This window comes from Salvelinus fontinalis, chromosome 3 (assembly GCF_029448725.1).
Source record: "Salvelinus fontinalis isolate EN_2023a chromosome 3, ASM2944872v1, whole genome shotgun sequence".
Lineage (NCBI taxonomy): Eukaryota > Metazoa > Chordata > Actinopteri > Salmoniformes > Salmonidae > Salvelinus > Salvelinus fontinalis.
In genome coordinates, this window is record NC_074667.1 from 26,859,382 (window position 1) to 26,884,071 (window position 24,690).

Consider the following 24,690-nt stretch of genomic DNA (forward strand, 5'->3'; position numbering starts at 1 on the left):
CAATTACAATACAGGTGGAAGATGTAGGATTGCCATCCCCATGAGCGCGCCACCCTCCTTCAGGCCGTGGATGAGGCATGCAATGATTTCAATCCAGACCTATGTCAGGCTTGGATTCGCCATGCCAAAAGGCTTTCCCCATGTGCATGAACAATGAGGACCTATGGCCAAATGCTCAAGACAGGTTTGATGCAAACTAATGCCTGCTAAACATGCTGTCTCTTTCGTTTCTTTCACTTGATTACATTGTGAAAGTTGTCTTCAATGATCACACCTTTGATCACACATGGGATAGAAATGGTGGATATTTTGTGTTCATTCAATTTGAATGGGTAGTGCACTTGTGTTGTGTTGCTTGCTGTTTGGGGTTTTAGGCTGGTTTTCTGTTTAGCATTGTGGGACATCGGCCGATGTGAAAAGGGCTTTATAAATACATTTGATTTGATTTGAATTGATTGCCTGATGTGAAAACAGTGTAATGTACTGCAATTTACAGTCCTGCAGCATACTACATTCAAAGGGCAATTTTAAAAATATGTATCTCAAATATTTTGCTATTGGATTAACTGATTGTTAAAATAACGACATTGAGAACTTGTAAGTTATGTTGTGTTTTTGGTGATTAAACCAATGCACTCATTACATTTCACAGTAAAATGTTGGACCAATGGTTGTGTGTTAAAAGATGTCTACAAAAGCAAAATGAATGCACAATGAAACGTTTTGAATGTAAGACTGGCTGTGTTACAAATGTTACCAGGTTGGAGTTTTGTACCAAGAGTTTCGAAAATTCACGAAATACTACAAAAGTGTTTAAAGAAAAACTGTAAATAGCCAAAACTATGTAGTTACTATATGGCCACAGTAGACCTGGTCTACTTGGCCAGGGTAGGCTCTGTAGACACTGGTCTCACCTGTGTTTGAGGTGTTACTGAAAGTTATGTTGATTGTTCGGTACTGGTTTTAAAGCATACATTTTTTGGACTTTCCACAATTTTCTTCTAACCTACAGTGTATGCCCATCAACACTAGAGGGCAATACTGGCCGTCTCTTTGTGTACCTGCTGTGCTCTGACTGCAGTGAAACGAGCAGTGTTCAATCTGTGTACAGTATTATTGCCAGGGGAGAAGTATATGACTGATGTAATGGTAGTGCAAGGAAATGTAACTCATTTCAATGCTGTCGCTCTAGTATTTAGCTAAGTTAAGCTAAGTCATTACCCGTGCATTTGGAGAGATTCAGGGCTCACATTTATAAAGCATCTCAGAGTAGGTGTGCAGATCTAGGATCAGGTTCCTTCTGACCATGTGATCTTATGCATTGTGATCTAAAAGGCTAAACTGAACCTAGATCAGCACTCCTATTCTGAGATGGTTCATAAGTACAGGCCCATTGCACTAGGTCCTAAAAGAGGCGACATTTGATGCTTGTCTTGTCCATTTCATATCAACTGGTGTTCTCCCAGGAACTGCACAGGAGAAACCAGATGCACCAGGACCCTGGCAAAACCAAAGCCCTCCAGACCATCATAGAGATGAAGGTAAGAACCATGGGGAATTATGGGTAGTGTAGTACACCTGGCTGGCACCATTGCTGAGACCAACCATGTAATCAGATGAAATACGAAAGCCTTAGAGTTCGGAAAAGCCAGATTTTGAGCCCATCGGCCCACTGCAGAGCCCATCGGCCCATGCAGAGCCCATCGGCCCACTGTAGCTGCAGAGCCCATCGGCTCACTGCAGAGCCCATCGGCCCACTGCAGAGCCCATCGGCCCACTGTAGCTGCAGAGCTGTGATATCACTTCTAAATATAAAGCATGCGCTCACAGCCCGACAGCATACCACTCGCTCACACACCACATCATCAGACGGAGCTGGATTGGTGCTGAGCAAACCCCAGCATCCCCTAGCATTGTCACGTAACTCTCCTCTAGCATGGTCACATGACGCGCTGGCTCCTGGAGGCTCTGGATTTTCATACGGAGCAGAGCCCCTCTCCCTTCCATCCTCGGTGGAGGACCTCCCCGCTCCTCTCTGCTCTCTCCAAAAGACGTGTTGGTGCTGATGTTAGCATGAGTAATGCTAACCCCCCCTCTCTCTACTCTCTCTGTCTCTAGGATCTCTTTCTCTCTCTCTCTCGATTTCTTTCTCTCCTTATCTCACTCTGTCTTTCAATCTCTCTCCCTCCCTCCCTCACCCACCAGGGAGAGCACATTCTGCCTGCTGCTACCATGGAAACAGGTGTGGTTGTTTACGACAGCGAGGCCAGTGGCACAGGGAGGAGAGAGAGAAAGGGATTCAGATAGAAAGAGAGGGAGAGAGTGTTCATGAGAGCGTCACATCCTCTGCTTGATCAGCTTGATCTGCCGTAGCAGTGAAATCATTTGGATGGCATAGCATCTCTCTGACCCATTGAGCTACGGTATGTTGTCGTCTACACTATGTCGTCTCCACTGTATACTATGCTATGTTCTCTCGGGTGGTTAGTTAGCGTCTTGCTACAAGTCATAGAATAGCGATGCATTGACGAAGCACATGGCCATGATAACAGCGTTCACACGCTCACGTTAACCCCTTAGATCCAGGACCATCTGTTCTTAACTCTCAGTCGTCCTAGGGAGAGCCTCGCATACAGAGCTGGATTTCCTAGTTTCCACTGCCTGCTGGATGACCCTGCTAAAGCTCTAGCCACAGCACCACAAGTTCACAAGTTCAGAACCAGTCAAAGGTGTAGATAGAGAGAAAGAAGGAGGAGAGACAGAAAGGAGAGTGAGGGAGTGAAACGAGGTTCTTGCTCGTTGCTCTGCAGGTGAAGTGCATGTGAGATGGACCATGGCTAATCTTAAAGACGTTGTATTATTTATTTAAAAACTCTGCAAAGCCAAAGCTCCACTCGGAGGTGCAGTCGCAGTCCATGGACTGGCTCCTGCATTGATGTGCGAGCGACTACAGAGCAGCACGGCTCCTCTTCCTCTTCCTGCTTCTGCTTCTTCTCCAGGCGTTTCTCTCTGGGCTGGTCCCTCTCAAAAGGCTGGCTGTGATGTGTGCCGCTCAGTATTTCCAAATGGTGATTAATCCACTGAGAGGCTGGCTGTGAGGGAGCTAGAGTTGCTGCAGCCGGAGAAGGAGGAGGCTTTTGATTTTACCCCAAGATACTGCAGAGGCTCTCCTCCGTACTAACTCAAAGAGCTCTTCCTTTCTTTGACACGTACTCTCTTTCTCCGTCTTCCATCTCTCTCTCTCTCTCTACCCATCTTCTCTCTTTCACTCTTTCTTTCACTGTCTTTCGCTCTCTCTTCTTTCCCTCCCTCTCTTTCAGGTGTTTTGTGTTTTGTTCACTGGTCAAGCTTTGGAAATGTTCTAGTACTGAATTATAAGTGTGGCTCAGCAACAGTACAGCACAGCTGGTGTGTCTTGTGCAGGACACCAAGATAGCATCTTACAGCTGGTGTGTGTTGTGCAGGACACCAAAATAGCATCTTACAGCTGGTGTGTGTTGTGCAGGACACCAAAATAGCATCTTACAGCTGGTGTGTGTTGTGCCGGACACCAAGATAGCATCTTACAGCTGGTGCGTGTGTGCTGTGCAGGACACCAAGATAGCATCCTACAGCTGGTGCGTGTGTGTTGTGCAGGACACCAAGATAGCATCTTACAGCTGGTGTGTGTTGTGCAGGACACCAAGATAGCATCTTACAGCTGGTGTGTGTTGTGCAGGACACCAAGATAGCATCTTACAGCTGGTGTGTGTTGTGCAGGACACCAAGATAGCATCTTACAGCTGGTGTGTGTTGTGCAGGACACCAAGATAGCATCTTACAGCTGGTGCGTGTGTGCTGTGCAGGACACCAAGATAGCATCTTACAGCTGGTGCGTGTGTGCTGTGCAGGACACCAAGATAGCATCTTACAGCTGGTGTGTGTTGTGCAGGACACCAAGATAGCATCTTACAGCTGGTGTGTGTTGTGCAGGACACCAAGATAGCATCTTACAGCTGGTGTGTGTTGTGCAGGACACCAAGATAGCATCTTACAGCTGGTGTGTGTTGTGCAGGACACCAAGATAGCATCTTACAGCTGGTGTGTGTTGTGCAGGACACCAAGATAGCATCTTACAGCTGGTGCGTGTGTGCTGTGCAGGACACCAAGATAGCATCTTACAGCTGGTGCGTGTGTGCTGTGCAGGACACCAAGATAGCATCTTACAGCTGGTGTGTGTTGTGCAGGACACCAAGATAGCATCTTACAGCTGGTGTGTGTTGTGCAGGACACCAAGATAGCATCTTACAGCTGGTGTGTGTTGTGCAGGACACCAAGATAGCATCTCTGGAGCGCAACATCAGGGACCTGGAGGATGAGATTCAGATACTGAAGGCTAACGGCTTGCTGAACACCGAGGACAGAGAGGAGGAGATCAAACAGATGGAGGTCTACAAAAACCACTCCAAGTTCATGAAGACCAAGGTACACACACACATACAGGAAAACACAGACACACTATATACTATTATATACTATATGCACAGGAAAACACGCACACACACACACGCACGCACGCACGCACGCACGCACGCACGCACGCACGCACACACACACACACACACACACACACACACACACACACACACACACACACACACACACACACACACACACACACACACACACACACACACACACACACACACACGTGCGTACAGTACTGTAGTAGTCTATAATGTGGCAGACACAATCTAGGGTTTGCTGTGCACGTTCAAAGTGAACAGAACAGATTAGAGCTGTCTGTCTGGCTGACAGTAAATGAGCTAGCTTTAGCATTACATTAACTGGTTTCATCAGGGAAGTGCTTCGCTGGCAGCTATACCTGTCTGGGAGATGCTTACGCATGGTTTTGTTACTGTACACTTAGCAGAGAGAACCGAGGAAGACCATAAAGAAAACCATTCCTGTGTTGTTAAAATGGATATTTTATTGTCCTCCGTAGCCTCGTCAATATGTTCGTATCCATCTAGCGTGATTGATTGTTAAGCATTACCAATGGATCCCACTGTCAGAAACTCTGGTTGCATTTAATTTCCGCATCAACCGTTGCACATATTATCCAGTCGGTCCTTGGACTTGCTCAGTCATATTATACAGTCCGTCATCAGTCGTCTTACGGTCAGGATCCCAGCCTCCCTCCCAGCCTCCATGCCTCTCCGGAGCATTGTGTCTGTGTGTTTACATCCATGTGAGGATGAAACCAGCGGGAGTTTTGTTGTTTTATTTTTAGAAAATTATTCATCAATCATAGATAGGGTCTGATGTATAATACATGAATAATGCAGGGAGCCAGATGCATCTTTAATGAGAGGAGAGCCTGGCTACAATGAACACAGTGGATAAGGGTTTACTTTACCCACTGTCCCTCTGTTGTGGTGAGAGGCGTTTCTACCAAGTGTCCACCGCACAAAGTTCACCCGTGCACAGACACCTAATACAAACGCGCAGGTACGAAGGCACAAACACACCTGCCAGGATTTAATCTCTTCGGATGCCCGTTAGCCGACGCCAATGGCGGCAGCTAGTCCTACCGGGGTCCGACGCGTAACGAAAAAGACATTGCAGACAAAAAAACATTAACATGCATGTAATGTGTGTGTGTGTGTGTGTGTGTGTGTGTGTGTTTGTGCATCTATCAGTTACACATACATGTCAGTATATAACACACAACAAGCAGGTCATATGGGTTGGAGAGGCGTTGTGTTGTGTTACTTGTTTTTTAAACCAGGTTTGCTGTTCACTTGAGCTCTATGAGCTGGGAGGGAGTTCCATGCACTCACGATCCTACTTTTTAGCTGCCAACTTCATACGAGAGTTAGTTGTGACAAACCCTGATGTGTGTGTGTGTGCTTGCCTGCCTGCCTGCCTGCCTGTGTGTGTGTGTGTGTGTGCATTCGCATGCGCCCCCCCCCCCCCCCCCCCCCCCCCCCCCCGACAGATTGACCAGCTGAAACAGGAGCTGTCTAAGAAGGAGTCTGAGCTGCTGGCCCTGCAGACCAAGCTGGAGACCCTGAACAACCAGAACTCGGACTGCAAACAGCACATAGAGGTGCTCAAAGAGTCCCTCACTGCCAAGGAGCAGCGCGCCGCCATACTGCAGACAGAGGTGGCTACAGCGCACACACACACACACACACACACACACACACACACACACACACACACACACACACACACACACACACACACACACACATCCTTGCACACATGCATATATGAACACACCCGTGCGCACACATAAGCCCACACACACATTCCTGCACACACGCATATGAACACACGCACGTGCATGCATACAAAACACACACACACACACACACACACACATGCCCGCACACACACACATACAGTATGCCTAACGAACACGCCTACATGCTTACAGTAAGATACACCCTCGGATGTGCACAGAATCTCCTTGTATTCATTGATACACCAGATGTATGTTGGTCCTTGTACACAGTTTTGACACATTAAAGGAAACACTGTATCACCGTCTCCCTGTACTCTGCTGCATACACTTCCATACCCCTCCCCTCTTGCTTTCTACCCTTTAGTGGAGCATGAAGCTTGTATTGCAAATGCCAAGCATCTCAGAGAGAACTCTAGTTCTTCAACTTGACAATAATAAGTTGAACTTTGAACTGTGCCCTTCAGGGTTTATGCCGGGTCACTGGAAAAGCACTTTGTGTCAACTGCTGATGTAAAAAGGGCTTTATAAAACACATTTGATGGAATTTGACCTCCGAACTGTGACATTTGACCTATGACCGCTCCCCTTCCAGGTGGACGCCCTGCGCCTGCGTCTGGAGGAGAAGGAGTCCTTCCTGAACAAGAAGACCAAGCAGCTGCAGGACCTGACGGAGGAGAAGGGCACGCTGGCTGGAGAGATCCGTGACATGAAGGACATGCTGGAGGTCAAGGAGAGGAAGATCAACGTCCTGCAGAAGAAGGTTAGGGGTCAAGGGTTAAGGGTCAGGGGTTAAGGGGTTAAATGTCAAGTGTGTATTTAGGTAGAAAGTAGTTAAGGGTAGCCTGGGCATGGTCACAAGTTTGTTTAATAAATGGGTAAAAAAAAGCATCTCTGACCAACACTGTGTTCTCCTACCATTGCTTACAGAACTATAGATGGGACAGCCTAGCTCTGCTGTTCCACGCTAAAAGCTTTTAGGCATAACATGTTTGGTAGTAGAAATACTGGTAACGGATGCTGACTCGGGGGCCTCAGCGACTCGCCTAAGAGCAAATCTGAGGCAAACACTGGAAAAAAGGTGTACACTTGTAGACTTAGGTTTACAAGAAAGCTCTCTTCTGGATCAAGAAGAATTCATCAGAATTGTTACATAATGTAGAACCTAAATGAGAGCTTGCTGTGCGTGGTTATAGGTTAGGTTAGGTATAGGTTAAGTTAGGTTGTGTGGTTGTTTTGTTCCCTGTCTTATTCCTGAGACCCGGGCTGCTTCCCTAATGACATCATATTCACAATACAATGCACTACGTTAGACCAGAGCCCTTTGGGCCCTATTCAGAAGCAGTGCCCTAAATAGGGAATATGGTGTCATTTGGGATGCACTCTTGAGTTGGTTGGTCTCTGAGGATACGAAGCGAGCATGCATGCACAAACACGTGCACGCACGCACGCACGCACGCACACACACACACACACACACACACACACACACACACACACACACACACACACACACACACACAGACACACACACACACTTTCTCTAGTATGTGCTATAAATATACAGTGTGTTACTCTCTCAACCTGACCTCCTCACTTTCTCTCATCTCTCTCTTTCTCTCTCTCTTTCTCTTTCTCTTTCTCTTTCTCTCCCTCCCTCCCTCTCTCTCTTTCTCTCTCCCTCTCTCTCTCTTCACTTTATATTTCTCTCCGTCTCTTCTTCTGATGCTTCTCTACTCTGTCAGTGCACTGTGTCTCTCCCCATCTCTTCTTCTGTTTCTCTACTCTGTCAGTGCACTGTCTCTCCTCATCTCTTCTTCTGATGTTTCTCTACTCTGTCAGTGCACTGTGTCTCTCTTTGTCTCTTTGTATTTTTGATCTTTCTTTCTCTTTCTTTATCTCTGGCTAGACTATCTTGTTTTATTTCTTACTATCTTTAAGAGACATCTAACTATCTCAACAACAACGAGCTCATAACCTTCTACCATATGTTTCTCTGTAACCTTTATAGTCCCATGTGAAAACAGACTCTACATATAGCCATTAACATCGAAACACACTACTCTGTCTCCTCTCCTCCCCTTTCCTTGCTTCTCTCGCTCTTACCCTCTCTCTCTCCCTTTCTCTCCCCAAATACCAGCCAATCTTAAAAAGCTTTAACTATATGAGATCAGACTGTATTTGATGTATTTTGCAAAAATATTAAAGGCTTCCTCTTCCAGGCTTCCCTTTAAGTAGACACAATTACTCTGCAAACATCACACACACTAACTCCTAATGCACACTCCTAGCTTTTAATGCAGTTTCTCTATCTACAGTTCTTTTGACCTCATGCTAATTCCCTCCCTGCCTCTCTCCCCCAGATTGAGAATCTGCAGGAGCAGCTGCGTGATAAGGACAAGCAATTGGGGAACCTGAAGGACAGGGTGAAGTCCCTACAGACTGACTCCAGTAACACTGACACGGCCCTGGCCACCCTGGAGGAGGCACTCTCTGAAAAGGTACAGAAAGACCCAGACCTTCACACCCGGAGAACTCAGAACCAGATCCCAAACAATGAACTTTGAACTAATGTCCATGTGTGTGTGTCTCTAAGGAGCGTATTATAGAGAGACTGAAGGAGCAGAGAGCGAGGGAGGACAACGAGAGGATGGATGAAGTGGAGTCTTATAAGAAGGAGAACAAGGACCTCAAGGAGAAGGTCAACACCCTGCAGCTGGAATTAACAGAGAAGGAGGTCAGTGTAAAATAAGATAATTGATTTATTATCCCCACGGGGTACATTTTTGTTGCGGCTCTGGGCATGCATAAAAACACAAAGACATTTCAAATACATGGGATGCTGTTCTCTCTGGAAGTATGACCCAATTTGGCCTGTTCTGTTATTTTTCTACTGTGCTGTGCCTCCTGGTCTGGTACTGACTGTCCTCGCTGTTCCTATTTGTCCCCATGTAGTCCAGTCTCATTGACTTAAAGGAGCACGCCTCATCCCTGGCCTCCTCCAGCCTGAAGAAGGAATCCAAGCTCAAGTCTCTGGAGATGGCCATCGAGCAGAAGAAAGAGGAGTGTAGTAAGTTGGAGACACAGTTACAGAAGGTAGGTCTCCTAACACTTCCTCATTTAAAAGTGTTAATGGAGTTTGGGTTTACTTGGATTCAAAGATGCACTGTAAATAATTACTCTTTGGATCAACCTAAAAAGTACAAAAATAACAGATTACAAGTAAATGACATTTGTTGAAACCAAATGTATGATTCACTACCAATTGTTAGATTTGATCATTAACGAACCTATATTTCAAGTTGAAACCTATTTCTTTCAACACTCAAATAACTTTCCCCCCTTTGGTTAAACTTAATAAATAACATAAATAGAAACGAATATACATTGCATGTGGAAAGTATTCAGGCCCTTTCACCTTTTCCACATTTTGTTATGTTACGGCCTTATTCTAAAATAGATTCAATTGTTTTTTCCCCCTCATCAATCTACACACTATACTCCATAATGATAAAGTAAAAACAGTTTTTTAGAAATCTAAAAACAGAAATATCACATTTACTTAAGTATTTAGACCCTTTACTCAGTACTTAGTTGAAGAACCTTTGGCAGTGATTACAGCTTTGAGTCGTCTTGGTTATGACGCTACAAGCCTGGCACACCTTTATTTGGGGAGTTTCTCCCATTCTTGGCTGTGTGCTTAGGGTCGTTGTCCTGTTGGAAGGGGAACCTTTGCCCCAGTCTGAGGTCCTGTAGCAGGTTTTCAAAAAAACGGATCTCTCTGTACTTTGCTCCGTTCATCTTTCCCTCGATCCTGACTAGTCTCCCAGTAGGTGCCGCTGAAAAACATCCCCACAGCCTGATGTTGCCACCACCATGCGTCACCGTAGGAATGATGCCAGGTTTCCTCTGTTTTAGTATCCTTCCCCAGATCTGTGCCTCGACACAATCCTTCAACCTCATAGCTTGGTTTTTGTTCTGACATGCACTGTCAACTGTGGGACCTTATATAGACAGGTGTGTGCCTTTCCAAATCATATCCAATCAATTGAGTTTACCACAGGTGGACTCCAATCAAGTTCTAAAAACATCTCAAGGATGATCAATAGAAACAGAATGCACCTGAGCTCAATTTCAAGTCTCATAGCAAAGGGTCTGAATACTTATGTAAATAAGATATTTAAAAACATTTATATATATTTATATATATTTGCAAAAAATGTCTAAAAACCTATTTTAGCTTTGTCATTATGTGGTATTGTGTGTAGAATGATGAGCCTTTAAAAAAAAAAACGTTTTTGAATAAGCCTGTAACGTAACAAAATGTGGAAAAAGTCAAGCGGTCTGAAAACTTTCCGAATGAACTGTATATACAACCCATTTTATCATGTTGTACCAAGTAACATGACATGAAACAATGACCCCAAACACTTTCTTTTCATAAGATTTTCACATTACAACCAAATAGTGACCATCTCATCAATAGAAACCTTTTTAGGTTCTTTAGTATCACAGTACTTATGCAGATATCGATTAAGATTCAGTGCTGGCAGTGAACATTAAATCAGACCAAAAAAAAAAAACGGAACACATTGCATGTAATGACATTCAATTTCACGGGTGGGCAAAAATAACAAACGTAAACTCACGGCCACAATAGGCCACGCCCACAACTCTTCTGACAGATTGCTGTCACTATATTGCACCCACCGCTATGCAATGCGAATGCACATGAGGTGTTGAAAGCAATTTAGAAGCTTTCATTCAATTAAATAAATCCTAGTGATCTGTCAAATTCGTTATTTGATTTCAGACTCATTTAATAGAATAGGTTGAACGGTGGGCCTCCCGAGTGGCGCTGTGGTCTAAGGCACTGCATTGCAGTGCTTGAGGTGGTGTCACTACAGACCCGGGTGTGTCGCGGCTGGCCGCGATCGGGAGACCCATGAGCTTGGCGGTCCGGGCGCATGCACGCTGACTTCGGGTTGCCAATTGTAAGGTGTTTCCTATGACACATCGGTGCGGCTGGCTTCCGGTTTAAGTGATCAGCGTGTCAAAAAGCAGTGCGGCTTGGCAGGGTCGTGTTTCGGAGGATGCATGGCACTCGACCTTCGCCTCTCCCGAGTCCGTACTAGAGTTGCAGCGATGGGACAAGACTGTAACTACCAATTGGTAGCAATAACGAACCAAAGAGACATTTTGGACCATACCAATCAGAAAAAGCACTTCAGGTGAACAGCAGTGCCGTCCCACTTTTTACAGTGTGCAGCACTGGAGGTTGGTGGCACCTTATTTTGGGAGTTCGAGCTTATAGTAATGGCTGGAGCGGAATTAGTGGAACGGTATGGTTTCCATGTGTTTGATAACATTCCGTTCACTCCATTTCAGCCATTGTTATGAGCTGTTCCCTCCTCAGCAGCCTCCACTGGTGTACATTGATGTTTATTATGTAAACTAGCGATGACAACCTGAACAACTCATTTGGGACGGCCTCAATGTTTAAGTCCGTCACAGTTAAAATCACTGTTAGAATCCCTGTTAAAGGGATGGCAAGGATTTAAATGAACATTGTTAGGTACAAAGCTTACTTATGTTTGATATTTGGAGAGAAACTAAAGTCCATTGTGCAATGTTCTGCCAGTAAATGGTTAAATGGTTCAGTGAAACAAGTGGAAGAGATCCCTTTTATACCATAATAATCTCCATTACTAATCTGCTTCTCTTCGGTTGCATTCTTACAATTTAATCTAAACCTGCAGTATGTAGACAGTGTTATGCCTGTACATCTGATGAAGACTTTTAATTTACCATGCATCAAGTCCAGCTGGCAGGCATAGTCACATTAAAGGTAATGTTCAGTATTGCACAGTTGCCCCTATCACTTCCGTTCTATTTTTGTTCGCTAGTTGTGGCCAAGTTAGTGTACATTTGTAGTGGCTTTTTAAAGAAAACCCGAACCATGGATTACAGATTCTCCTGGCCCATAGACGACATTCAGTATTAGGAACCATCTAACATTAAGTTGGAAAATACTTAATTTCCCCTTTAATTAAATCACTTATTATTCAAGCATATCCAATTATGGAAAAATTGCTTCACTAATCTTAATTGCTACTCTATAATACAACAACATCCTCAATTCAAGACCATTTTGGTTTAAATCTGGTTATATGTGCTATCCCTGCTGGTTACTGGACTTGAGTGTGGTAAAACCTGCCATGTTTTATCTGTCATGGAGGATAACTCTGAAGCATTCTCTACTAATAAGCATGTCTGATATATACCCCAGTCCCTGCCAACACACACCCTTTTCACAATGCTGCTGCTGCTACTAGTAGCACACACACACACACACACACACACACACACACACACACACACACACACACACACACACACACACACACACACACACACACACACACACACACACACACACACACACACACACACACACACACACACACACACACACACACACACACAACGCTGCAGCAACATTGTGAAAATGTCCAATCCCTCATTTGAATACGCTGCTTGTTAAAACCCTCTCATCAGCGACAACAAACACCTGTTCATGTACATTCCTATAGTGATAGAATGCGAAAACTGGATCAGAGTTAATAACGTTCAGATACGTTTCCTACAACACCGTAGAACCACTGAGATGGGGGAGCAAAGATGTCCATCAGATCTCCCCTGTGTGTCTCTCTGTCCCATAAACACCCATACTGTGTCCTCCTCCTCCCTCTGTTCCTCTCCAGTGGTCCTGGCTGTCTCAACCATAGAAATAGAATTACTAGAACGGGAATCCCCTTTCAAGTCAATGTTCCACGATGGGTGGACCGACGGCCATATTGCGTGTAATTCTGTTTCTATGGTCTCAACATACTGTTCAACATATACAGTAAACGTGTTCTCTGTATTGATACTGCTTTAACATGTAACATTTAACATGTAACATGTCTGTTCTTAGCTTGGTCCAGGAACAGTTTGTGCTGTCTCGCCAACTCCCTTGGTCATTGTCTGTTTGGAATGACATTGACCATATAGGAGTTTACGAGAGAGCACAAACAGATCTGGCACCAGGCTAGTCTGTTCTACCCTGATCCTGCTGTTTCCACTCTCCTCTGGCTAATGGAGCTACATGCTAATGCTATCTTCCCCGGGTCTCCCCCCTCCCCCTCCCACCTCGTTTCCCCCCCCCCCCCCCCCCCCTTCACCACTTTCCTTTGCAATGTAGCAAGCAGAGCAGCTGTTCAGTCAGATGAACAACCCTGTAAGTCCTTCTCCGCCCCGGAGCTCTCTGTGGTGGCACATATTGAAAGCATGAGGACACCCTCCGCCCACCAAAGTCCACCTTAAAATCCTAGAACGTGCTATCTAACTAGTGGGTGATCATGTCATGGTCACATGGACCCGGTTACACTGTCACTGGTGTATCTTTCACATCATGTATTATGCATGTTGACCTTTGCACTTAATGAGTATGATTTAGCTTTCCAACTACACTCATATTATGAGTTAGGCATTTAATATTAATGTAAAAAAAAGTATATTTTTTGGTAGTTGGATATTCGCCTCTGTTCTTGGTGAGCTTAACATTAAAGTGGAACTGACAGCATTTTATCAACATGAAATCGTATTAAAATCAGTTCATATACACCCCCAGGAAGAATATGACACGTTTTAAACATTTTCTGACAAGCGAGTACTTAGATATGGTCATTTTCAAATTTTCATGAGTTCTTGGAATGTTTGGGAATTACATACAGTTGAAGTCGGAAGTTTACATAGACCTTAGCCAAATACATTTAAACTCAGTTTTTCACAATTCCTGACTGTCAGTTAGGATCACCATTTTATTTTAAGAATGTGAAATGTCAGAATAATAGTAGAGAGAATGATTTCTTTCAGCTTGTATTTATTTCATCACATTCCCAGTGGGTCAGAAGTTTACATACACTCAATTAGTATTTTGTAGCAATGCCTTTAAATTGTTTAACTTGGGTCAAACATTTTGGGTAGCCTTCCACAAGCTTCCCACAATAAGTTGGGTGAATTTTGGCCCATTCCTCCTGACAGAGCTGGTGTAACTGTGTCAGGTTTGTAGGCCTCCTTGCTCGCACAAGCTTTTTCAGTTCCGCCCACACATTTTCTATAGGAATGAGGTCAGGACTTTGTGATGGCCACTCCAATACCTTGACTTTGTTGTCCTTAAGCCATTTTGCCACAACTTTGGAAGTATGCTTGGGGTCATTGTCCATTTGGAAGACCCATTTGCGACCAAGCTTAAACTTCCTGACTGATGTCTTGAGATGTTGCTTCAATATAGCCACATACTTTTCCTACCTCATGATGCCATCTATTTTGTGAAGTGCACCAGTCCCTCCTGCAGCAAAGCATCCCAACAATATGACGCTGCCACCCCCGTGCTTCATGGTTTGGATGGTGTTCTTCGGCTTGGAACCTCCCCCCTTTTCCTCCAAACATAAGGATGGTCGTTATGGCCAAACAGTTCTATTTTTGTTTCATCAGACCAGAGGACATTTCTCCAAAAAGTACAATCTTTGTCCCCATGTGCAGTTGCAAACCGTATTCTGGCTTTTTTATGGTGATTTTGGAGCAGTGGCTTCTTCCTTGCTTTCAGGTTATGTCGATATAGCACTCGTTTTACTGTGGATAAAAATATTTTTGTACCTGTTTCTTCCAGGATCTTCACAAGGTCCTTTGCTGTTGTTCTGGGATTGATTTGCACTTTTCGCACCAAAGTATGTTCATCTCTTGGAGACATAACGCTCCTTCCTGAGCAGCATGACGGCTGCGTGTTTCCATGGTGTTTTTGCGTCCTATTGTTTGTACAGATGAACGTGGTACCTTCAGGTGTTTGGAAATTGCTCCCAAGGATGAACCAGACTTGTGGAGGTCTACAATTTTTTTCATGAGGTCTTGGCTGATTTCTTTGGATTTTCCCATGATGTCAAGCAAAAAAGCACTGAGTTTGAAGGTAGGCCTTGAAATACATCCACAGATACACCTCCAATTGACTCAAATTATGTAAATTAGCCTTTCAGAAGAATTTTCCAAGCTGTTTAAAGGCACAGTCAACTTAGTGTATGTAAACGTCTGACTTACTGGAATTGTGTACAGTGAATTATAAGTGAAATAATGTGTCTGTAAACAATTGTTTGAAAAATTACTTGTGTCATGCACAAAGCAGATGTCCTAACTGACTTGCCAAAACTATTTTTGTTGTTGACAAGACATTTGTGGAGTGGTAGAAAAATGAGTTTTAATGATTCCAACCTAAGTGTATGTAAACTTCCGACTTCAACTGTATACTAAGGCATTTGTGAAAATTCTATAGTAACATAGAGTGGGAAAGCGGCCGTGCGTTTGGACAATTAACAGACACAGCAGTAAATAAAAACGAATAAAAACATCCGTTTCGTCCAGGACCGGAGTCTACGCAGATCGGGGCACCATGGCCAATCAGAGCTACAGTAGGCCTTTGTGCAAACAGGCCTACCATCATTCACTTTGAACTGGACTGTGTGTTTACAGGCATTTGCAACAGTGCAACTTTAGATCACTAGAACGCATTCGCCAAAAGACACAAAATACACCTGAATGGATTTCTGCAAATGCATCAATACCACGGGAGTCCTCTTACATTTGGGTACTTTACAGTCCTGTTAATCAATCAAATCAAATCAAATCGAATTGTATTAGTCACATGCGTCGAATACAACAGATGTAGACCTTCCAGTGAAATTCTTACTTACGAGCCCCTAACCAACAGCGCAGTTTCAAAAAATGCGGAAAAGAATAAGAGATAAAAGTAACAAGTGATTAAAGAGCAGCAGTAATAAATAACAATATATACTGGGGGATGTTGGTACAGAGTCAATGTGTGGGGGCACTGGTTAGTTGAGGTAGTATGTACATGTAGGTAGAGTTATTAAAGTGACTATGCATAGATGACAACAGAGAGTGGCAGTGGTGTGGAGAGAGGAGGGGGGGCAATGCAAATAGTCTGGGTAGCCATTTGACTAGATGTTCAGGAGTTTTATGGCTTGGGGGTAGAAGCTGTTTAGAAGTCTCTTGGACCTAGACTTGGCACTCCGGCACCGCTTGCCGTGCAGTGGCAGAGAGAACAGTCATTGACTAGGGTATCTGGAGTCTTTGACAATTATTTGGGCCTTCCTCTGACACCGCCCGGTGTAGAGGTCCCGGATGGCAGGAAGCTTGGCCCCAGTGATGTACTGGGCCATTCACACTACCCTCGGTAGTGCCTTGCGGTCGGAGGCCGAGCAGTTGCCATACCAGGCAGTGATGCAACCAGTCAGGATGTTCTCGATGGTGCAGCTGTAGAACCTTTTGAGGATCTGAAGACCCATGTCAAATCTTTTCAGTCTCCTGAGGGGGAATAGGTTTTGTCGTGTCCGCTTCACGACTGTCTTGGTGTGCTTGGACCATGTTAGTTTGTTGGTGATGTGGACACCAAGGAACTTGAAGCTCTCACAACCATTAAAAGGTAGTCTCTCTGTCCCTCAGTTAGACACGTCAACAACAACAAGATCAACAACTAATGCTCGCTAGAGCAAGATGAGCTAAAATATAATGAAGTAGATTAACCCTCTCAAACTTTTTCAGCTAGTTGGCCATCAAAATACCACTGATAAACGATGGGGAATTATAGCCTACTTGTCCTTCTGCAGCTTGCCTGCCTGGCTAAAGTTGGCTAGCTTGCTAGCTATCTACTTCCAGACAGAAATGAGAGAACACCTCACTCTGACCATTTTACTCACCTCTAGCAGAGCTGGTTAGCTAGGCTGTTAACTAGAGCATTCGTGACTACTTGTTTTGCCTGTGTTTACTGACACCGGTCATATTCAGCGTGTATTGCGTAAATTCATGAGTTCTTCTGTGCTCTGGCAAACTCATACGAGAGTGCTCTGAAATCGGAGTAGATAGCCAGAGTGAATGTGCGAATGCAAGAGATATGCAATCTGGATAACAGGTGCTCAAGTTCTTGCTAGCTAACCAAATTACACCTGCATCTCTAGCTGTGTATAGCCACCGAAAAACGATATGAGGTGAAAAAGTCAGCCTGTCACTCACCCACTCTCCAATGACATGACATCCTCCTAGCAGCTAGCTAGCTAACGTTAGGCTCGGTGTTTTTAGCTTGCTACATAAATAGATACGCTAGCCTATTTACCAAGTGATGACTGACTTGTGATCATTGCCCTTGCTAGTTTGATTGTATTGACGTTCCCAGCCTTAGTTACATTCATTTTTGTCCAAAATAGAGTCATTGAAACTGAAACAGTGCATCCCGAATGGAGGCAGCCAACAATGTACCAGGCCAGCTGTGATTTACAAACTAATAGCAATATTCTTTGGACTATCAAGCAGTGTATTGGTGAATTATATGAATCATGCATTGAACAACATCTGTCTATTCTGCCAACAAGGCTTTAGTGTACGTCATGGAATGTTGAGTCAAATAGAACCTATTTTTCAAAACCTCTTATAAAGTTGGTTTCGTAGCATGAATTGGGAATTTGATATTTTTGACTGATATTATGATTGTCTGTTTGTTTCATATCTGTAAAGTAGTGAAAAAGCTGTCAGTTCCACTTTAAGCTTAGCATTTAACTTAGCATTTAGCTTAGCATTTTGCTTAGCATTTAGCTTAGCATTTTGCTAAGCATTTTGCTTAGCTAAGCATAGCTAGATGTCTCTATGACTGTACAGTTTGGGCTAGTTTTTTTGGCGTCTTGATAGTAGGCCTACTCCATTGTTGACGCTCAACCCTTGGTCTCTGTAAGAAATAATTGTTTTAAGACCGGTGCAATGGTGGTATAATGTGATTTTCTTACAAATATTCCTAGCAAAAAAAAGCGAATGAGCTGAAAGTTATGGACAGTTTCTTCCTCTTCTATCGTGTTCTCACATCCGTCATCATGACTTATGATTAATAGTAAGATACCAAGATATCCATCAGCTCTGTACAACTCTGTTTAAACAAACTTGGATTTAATAATTAACCAATGTTAGTGTAGCAATAGGCCGTGCATACCTGTTCAGGGCCTATAAGGGTGTGTTCCTAACAGCACCCTTTCCCTATACTGCACTACCTTTGACCAGGGCCTATAGGGTAGTACACTGTAGGGAATAGGGTGACATTTGGGATTCACACTCAAATCTCAAGTTAGAGGTAAGCACCAAACCCCACCCGCAGCTAAGAGCATTAGATTCCCCCAAACTATTCGTTCTGACCGTACTCCTCATGCTTGAAATATGTCACTTGTTGTCACTGCTGGATTGACCTGACTCTGTTCACGGGGAAAGCATTGCAAAGACTGTCTTCCCTGCTGTGTTGGACTTGCTTTGCATGCTGTGATTGGTCCTCCTGATTATCGCATGCTTTGTTTTATCGTCACTGTTTGGCTCGCTTCACTGTCTACACGTTGATAAGTGGTCAATTTAATAGAGGCGTAATATTACCCTTCTAACATTGGCAGTGGTTGAAGTGGCTTACTGTGGTGGTGTATATTTGTCTAGATACAGTATGCTCTCTCGTTGCATTAGCTCTTGTGGCTGGGTCTGTGGTGTTGCTCTGTGACTGTCAGCGTGGCCATATGATGTTTCAGAGGTGATGTGTACTTCTGATCTGTTTTGTGTGTTTAGAAGAGGACTCAAGCTGTTCAATTTGTACTGTACGATGGTCAAAACCCTATCCCAGTTCAGTGACTTGGACACACTACAGGTGATACGGTGTGATTATCCAGAGGGATAAGAGAGGAGAGATGACAGTGATTATACCTAGAGATTATAACCAGGGCCTAAATTCCCAAAGCATCTCAGAGTAGGAGCGCAGATCTATGATCAGTTTAACCTTTGAGATCATAAGGAATAAGATCGTATAGACAGGTGAGGAGCCTAGATCAGCACTCCAACTCTGAGATGCTTTGTGTAAACAGGCCCTAGTCCTTCCTGTACACGCAGGGCCCGTTTCCCCCATCCCAGATTAAGCTGACTCCTGGACTAAAAGGAATTCATGCTAAATGTTGAATCTCCATTGAAAGTGGTCTTTTGTCCAGGACTAGGCTTATTAATCTGTGTATGGGAAACAGTCTGCTTTGGCTCCTAAAAGTTATTGTCATGAGCTCAGCGAGTCTGTAAGGAGGCAAACTAATGACACGAATGACAGAATTCCCATTTCGCTTGTATTTCCTGTTAGCATTAGCATATCGTAACAGGCATAAGCAGCCTTCAGTTGTGATCACGGGACTGTTTAATGGAACAAATGACAGTCTCAGTCAGAGCTAATGAGCCAGTAGTGGTTCTGATGCCACCTGTTCGCTATGCTCTATTCAAATAGTACAGAGAGAGAGAGAGAGAGCGAAAGAAGAGAAGTGAGGAGAGGGAAAGGAGAGGAGACGAGCAGTTCATATAAGAAACTGACTGACTGTGGAGCTTGCCTGCTCTGTGTTCTCTCCCCTCTGTGTGTGTGTGTTCATACTTGCATCCGTGTGTGTGCGTGTGTGTGTATGTGTCTGTTTCCCCACGTCTATGACCATGCAGAAGGCCCACGAGGTCCACGAGGTCCAACAGCAGCAGCAGATGGCGGGGCTGGGCTCCAGGGGGAACCCAGACTACGTGGAGCGGGAGCGGGAACAGCGGGTCAAGCTCCTGGAGAAGGAAGTGTCCTACTACAAGGAGGAGTCTGGCAAGGCCCAGGCGGAGGTGGAGAGGCTACTAACCATCCTCCGAGAGGTAGAGAGCGAGAAGAACGACAAGGACAAGAAGATCGCCGAGCTGGAGAGGTAATAGCGTTGCTACGTTTTGTTTCTGTTCCTCTGTGTAAGTGAGCTTGTATGTGCATGTGCTCTTGTGCAGTTTGACGTAGTCGCTCATCCTGTTGTTGGTATTGTTGGTGTTGATGGTATATTGGGTGTTACATCATCCTGTGAGTCTGTGACTGTACTGTGCTGCTCTGGTGTCCATCCATCCCTCCTATGTTTTGCCCTGCCTGGGTTCTGTACTAGCCAATGGTGGCAACCTGCGTCCTACTTATAGTCCATAGAGCATTAATGAACCAAACATTTCATCTTTAGACTTTGGATTGGCCATTTTAGTAAGAACCCAAGTGGTCATGTAAAATACTGCAGAAAAGGGTCTGTCCTGACACTCAAGGTGGGTCAAACTGTAAATGATTGGCTCATGAGCACCCCCTGGCGGTGATACGGTGCCATTATATTCCGTGTGCCAAACTCATGATGTGACTGTTGGATTAATTAACAGTGTTTTTGTTCTTCTTTACCATCTTTTCCCAAATCTTCCTCTTTTAAATGTTCCTTGTTCACGCCAACCTCTCCTTTTTCCTCTCTCCGTGTCTCCATGTCTTCTTTCCTGCTGCCCTTCACTCCTGGCAATCCACCTCTCCCTTAAACATTTTCTCCACCTTTCTTTCTTTCTTTCTTTCTTACTTCCTCTTCTTACCACTATATCTCCCTCTTTCCTCTCTCTCTCTCTGTATCTACCCAACACTTTACCCTTCTCATCTTCCTCCTTCTACCCCTGGCCCAGCCCCCCTCACTCTGCCCCTGTCCCTCGCCCCGGCCTCGGCCCTGTCCCTCGCCACGGTCCCGGTGGCAGAGCCCCCCCTGACCCACTCCCCCCTGTGTCCTCCGCTGCCCCCGCTGCCCCCCAGCAGATAGGGGGAATGGTGTGGGATTTCCTGGGAAAGTGAGTGCTCTGCCCCTGGCACTTCAGCTCGGCTGCCCTCGTGGTTTACGTCTGCGACTGCGACTGCACCTGCATCTGGTCTCACCTGTCCGTATGTCTGTCTGTCCGGGTCTGCCTGCTGTCAGTCTGTACGACTGAGAGATCCACAGATCTTTATACCAACGCTATGGGCTGTCTGCTGCTCTCATCTGTTCATTTCTTTGGTTTGATTTGGAAGCCCATCAGCTCGTCCATGTTATGTAAAGATCACTGGATCTGTTTTGCAACTTTCATGACAGAAGTTTTGCAAAAGTCTGCATCTGTGTGTGTGTGTGTGTGTGTGTGTGTGTGTGTGTGTGTGTGTGTGTGTGTGTGTGTGTGTGTGTGTGTGTGTGTGTGTGTGTGTGTGTGTGTGTGTGTGTGTGTGTGTGAATGTGTGTGTGTGTGCGTGCGTGCATGCTTTGTGTGTGAGTGTGTGTGTGTGTGTGTGTGCGTGCATGCTTTGTGTGTGAGTGTGTGTTATGTTGCATGTGCATGTGTTTGTATCATTGTGTGCATGTCTTCAACCTGCTTCTCCACCCTTGTCTGCACACCCTTTATGATTCAGTAACTAAGGTGAGAATGGGAAATTGAAAAAAAGGAATGTTATACAGTGCCTCCTATAAATTATTCATACCCCTTATTCCAAATTGTGTTGGGTTACAGCTGGATTGTGCAACATTTGCCCATTATTCTTTTCAAAATTCTTCAAGCTCTGTCAAATTAGTTGTTGATCATTGCTAGCCATTTTCAGGTCTTGCCATAGATTTTTTAGCAGATTTAAGTCAAAAATGTAACTCGGCCACTCAGGAACATTCAATGTCTTCTTGGTAAGCAACTCCAGTGTAGATGTGGCCTTGTGTTTTAGGTTATTGTCCTGCTGAAAGGTGAATTCATCTCCCAGTGTCTGATGGAAAGCAGACTGAACCAGGTTTCCTCTAGGTTTTTGCCTGTGCTTAGCTCCATTCCGTTTCTTTTTTATCCTGAAACACTTCCCAGTCCTTAACACTTACAAGCATACCCATAACATGATGAAGCCATCACTATGCTTGGAAATAGGGAGAGTGGTACTCCGTAATGTATTGGATTTGCCCCAAACATAATACTCAGGACAAAAAGTGTATTGTTTTGCCACAGTTTTTGTTGCATTATTACTTTAGAGCATTGTTGCAAGTAGGATGCATGTTTTGGAATAATTTTTATTTTGTACAGGCTTCTTTCTTTCCATCCCCATTCCTCTCCAGCAACTGAGTTAGGAAGGACGCCTGTATCTTTGTAGTGACTGGGTGTATTGATACACCATCAAAAGTGTAGTTAATATCTTCACCATGCTCAAAGGGATATTCAATGTTTACTTTTGTTTATTTTTACCCATCTACCAATAGGTGCCCTTCTTTGCCAGGCATTGGAAAACCTCCCCGGTCTTTGTGGTTGAATCTGTGTTTGAAATTGAATGCTCAAATATAAAAAATGAGCTGGCGCACACCCAGAGGAAATTATTTTACGTAGAGGTGCTGACTAACGGCGAATAAAACTATAATCTATAAAAAATAAAGAGAGTCGCACACTCTATATATACATTTAGGCATCACTGTGCCTTCTTCAAGACATTGGAAAACCTCCCTGGTCTTTGTGGTTGAATTTGTGTTTGAAATGAAATGCTCGACTGAGGGACCTTACAGATAGTTGTATGTGCAGGGTACAGAGATGAGGTTGTCATTCAAAAATGATGTTCAACACTATTATTGCACACAGAGTGAGTCCATGCAACTTACTGTGACTTATTGATCACATTTTTACTCCTGAACTTATTTAGGCGTGCCATAACAAACGGTTTAATTGATTTGTAAAAATGTTGAAAAGCCTAATTCCACTTTGACATGATGTGGTGTTGTGTGTAGGCCAGTGACAACACAACACCATTTAATCCATTTTAAATTCAGGCTGTACCACAACACAATTTGAAAAAGGGGTGTGAATACTTTCTGACGCCACTGTATATGACTAAACTAACTATATCACAAACTAATCAATCATCTGCAGTAGTACTGTATGAATGAACATAAACATACAGTATATTGTACTAATAATGAACTTGTCCATATGTTTAAAAACACATTAAACAAATACAGTTGTACATATACAAGCCATAATAACATCATATATTTCTCATATACTGTATGTCTCATATATGTCAGTTTTGACATATATAACATATGTATTCATTTTCAATTATACATGCCCTGTTCTCATCCTTTAACATGAGCTCTGTCATTACAACAGCATGCCATTATAGGATCTGTACTGTAGAAAATGCACATATTGTACATGTACCTTACAAATATACCATAACCACACACACACACACACACACACACACACACACACACACACACACACACACACACACACACACACACACACACACACACACACACACACACACACACACACACACACACACACACACCCCCCCCCCCCCCCCCCCACACACACACACCTTTTTATGTGTTATTTTGTGTGTTGGCTGTTTGGTGTAGCTTGTGTACAGCAGGAAGGTCTTTAGAGCTGAGTCCTTCCCCTGCCATGAGCACGCTGCTTCCCCTGCTCATTCCAACTCCCCATCTGCCCGCCTGCCCCCTCATCCTCCCCCACAACCACCCTCACCCTTTATACTTCAATACCTCCACCCTACTACTCACAGTGAAACCCATCCTCTACACTGACCTCTCCCCTGGTCTCCCTGCCCTATCCCCTGCACGGCCCTGCCGTGCGCTCTCCCCTGCCCTGCCCACTCCCCTGCCCAGCTTTCTGTGCCAGATGTAAAGGCTAGCGCTCAGCCTAGTAGCCTGGCCTGCATGACTAGAGCTGCTGTGCTCCAGGTCAACTGTGCTCTGCTCAGTGAGTGAGCTGCTTTAGTAGGTAGGGTCTGTATGTCCTCTACTCAATCCTCCCAGAGTCTGGTTTTGTTTGGTCCCCAGGGGTGTCAGTCAGTTGGTTGGTCCCCTCTGTCTGTCTGCCATGGCACCCTATACTGGTTCCCTTGCTGCCTTGCCCACTTGGGCTCCTCTCCGCCTTGCTGTCTATATACACTAGCTCTATTGTCCCCCTCCCTCCTCCTAGCCTACCCCCGCTCGCTCCCCCTCTCTCTAGCCCGGCTGGTGTCCTGACTGACTGCATGCCCGGCCCGCACTCACAGGCTGTGCAGCCAGCAGCTAATACACAGGCAGGGTTCTAACCTGGCTGTCAGAGGAGAAGGTGTATCCTGTGCATCCTGCATTAGCTTTGTCTGTCAGGCTGCTGTGTCCTTCAGTGACTGACTCTCATTGGTGCTTCTAATGATGATGATCTCCCCTGTCTGTCTCTGAATACACTCCAACCTCTTCTGGTTCTGGGTCCTCTGTTGTCGTTCATCTTTTCTGTTATGATTCTAACGTTTCTATGGTTTCTTTTACTCTTCTCCTCTTTTCCTCCTGTCTCCTGTGTGTGCTGCTGCTTCCTCTTGTCGTGGCATCCCTCCTTCCTCCTCCTCTTCTTTCTCTCCTCCGCCTGCAGCCTAGCTCCCAGGTAAGTAGCGAACCCCTTTTGGCATGCACCCCCGCACCAACACCCTACACCTCCATTCTTCCACCTGAGAGGTGCAACTACCCCCCTCCCATTCTAACTCTTGCTGCCTGATCCTG

The 24,690-nt window shown here is 44.7% G+C and overlaps 1 protein-coding gene across 8 annotated transcripts in view; it reads left to right on the forward strand.

Annotated features, from left to right (window-relative positions):
* The window catches only part of LOC129842265 (ERC protein 2-like), an 83,952-nt gene that overhangs the window by 47,988 nt on the left and 11,274 nt on the right, over positions 1 to 24,690 (forward strand). For 2 of the 8 annotated variants that reach the window (XM_055910748.1, XM_055910770.1), the window contains 10 exons: positions 1,454 to 1,541; positions 4,309 to 4,464; positions 5,981 to 6,148; positions 6,825 to 6,992; positions 8,593 to 8,730; positions 8,826 to 8,966; positions 9,185 to 9,325; positions 13,473 to 13,508; positions 19,826 to 20,067; positions 24,563 to 24,574. In XM_055910748.1, the coding sequence (XP_055766723.1) occupies positions 1,454 to 1,541; positions 4,309 to 4,464; positions 5,981 to 6,148; positions 6,825 to 6,992; positions 8,593 to 8,730; positions 8,826 to 8,966; positions 9,185 to 9,325; positions 13,473 to 13,508; positions 19,826 to 20,067; positions 24,563 to 24,574 (1,290 nt within the window). Of the gene's footprint in view, positions 1 to 1,453; positions 1,542 to 4,308; positions 4,465 to 5,980; positions 6,149 to 6,824; positions 6,993 to 8,592; positions 8,731 to 8,825; positions 8,967 to 9,184; positions 9,326 to 13,472; positions 13,509 to 19,825; positions 20,068 to 20,830; positions 20,990 to 24,562; positions 24,575 to 24,690 lie in introns of all 8 variants that reach the window. The other 6 variants (XM_055910755.1, XM_055910778.1, XM_055910796.1 and 3 more) reach the window with 5 other exon arrangements.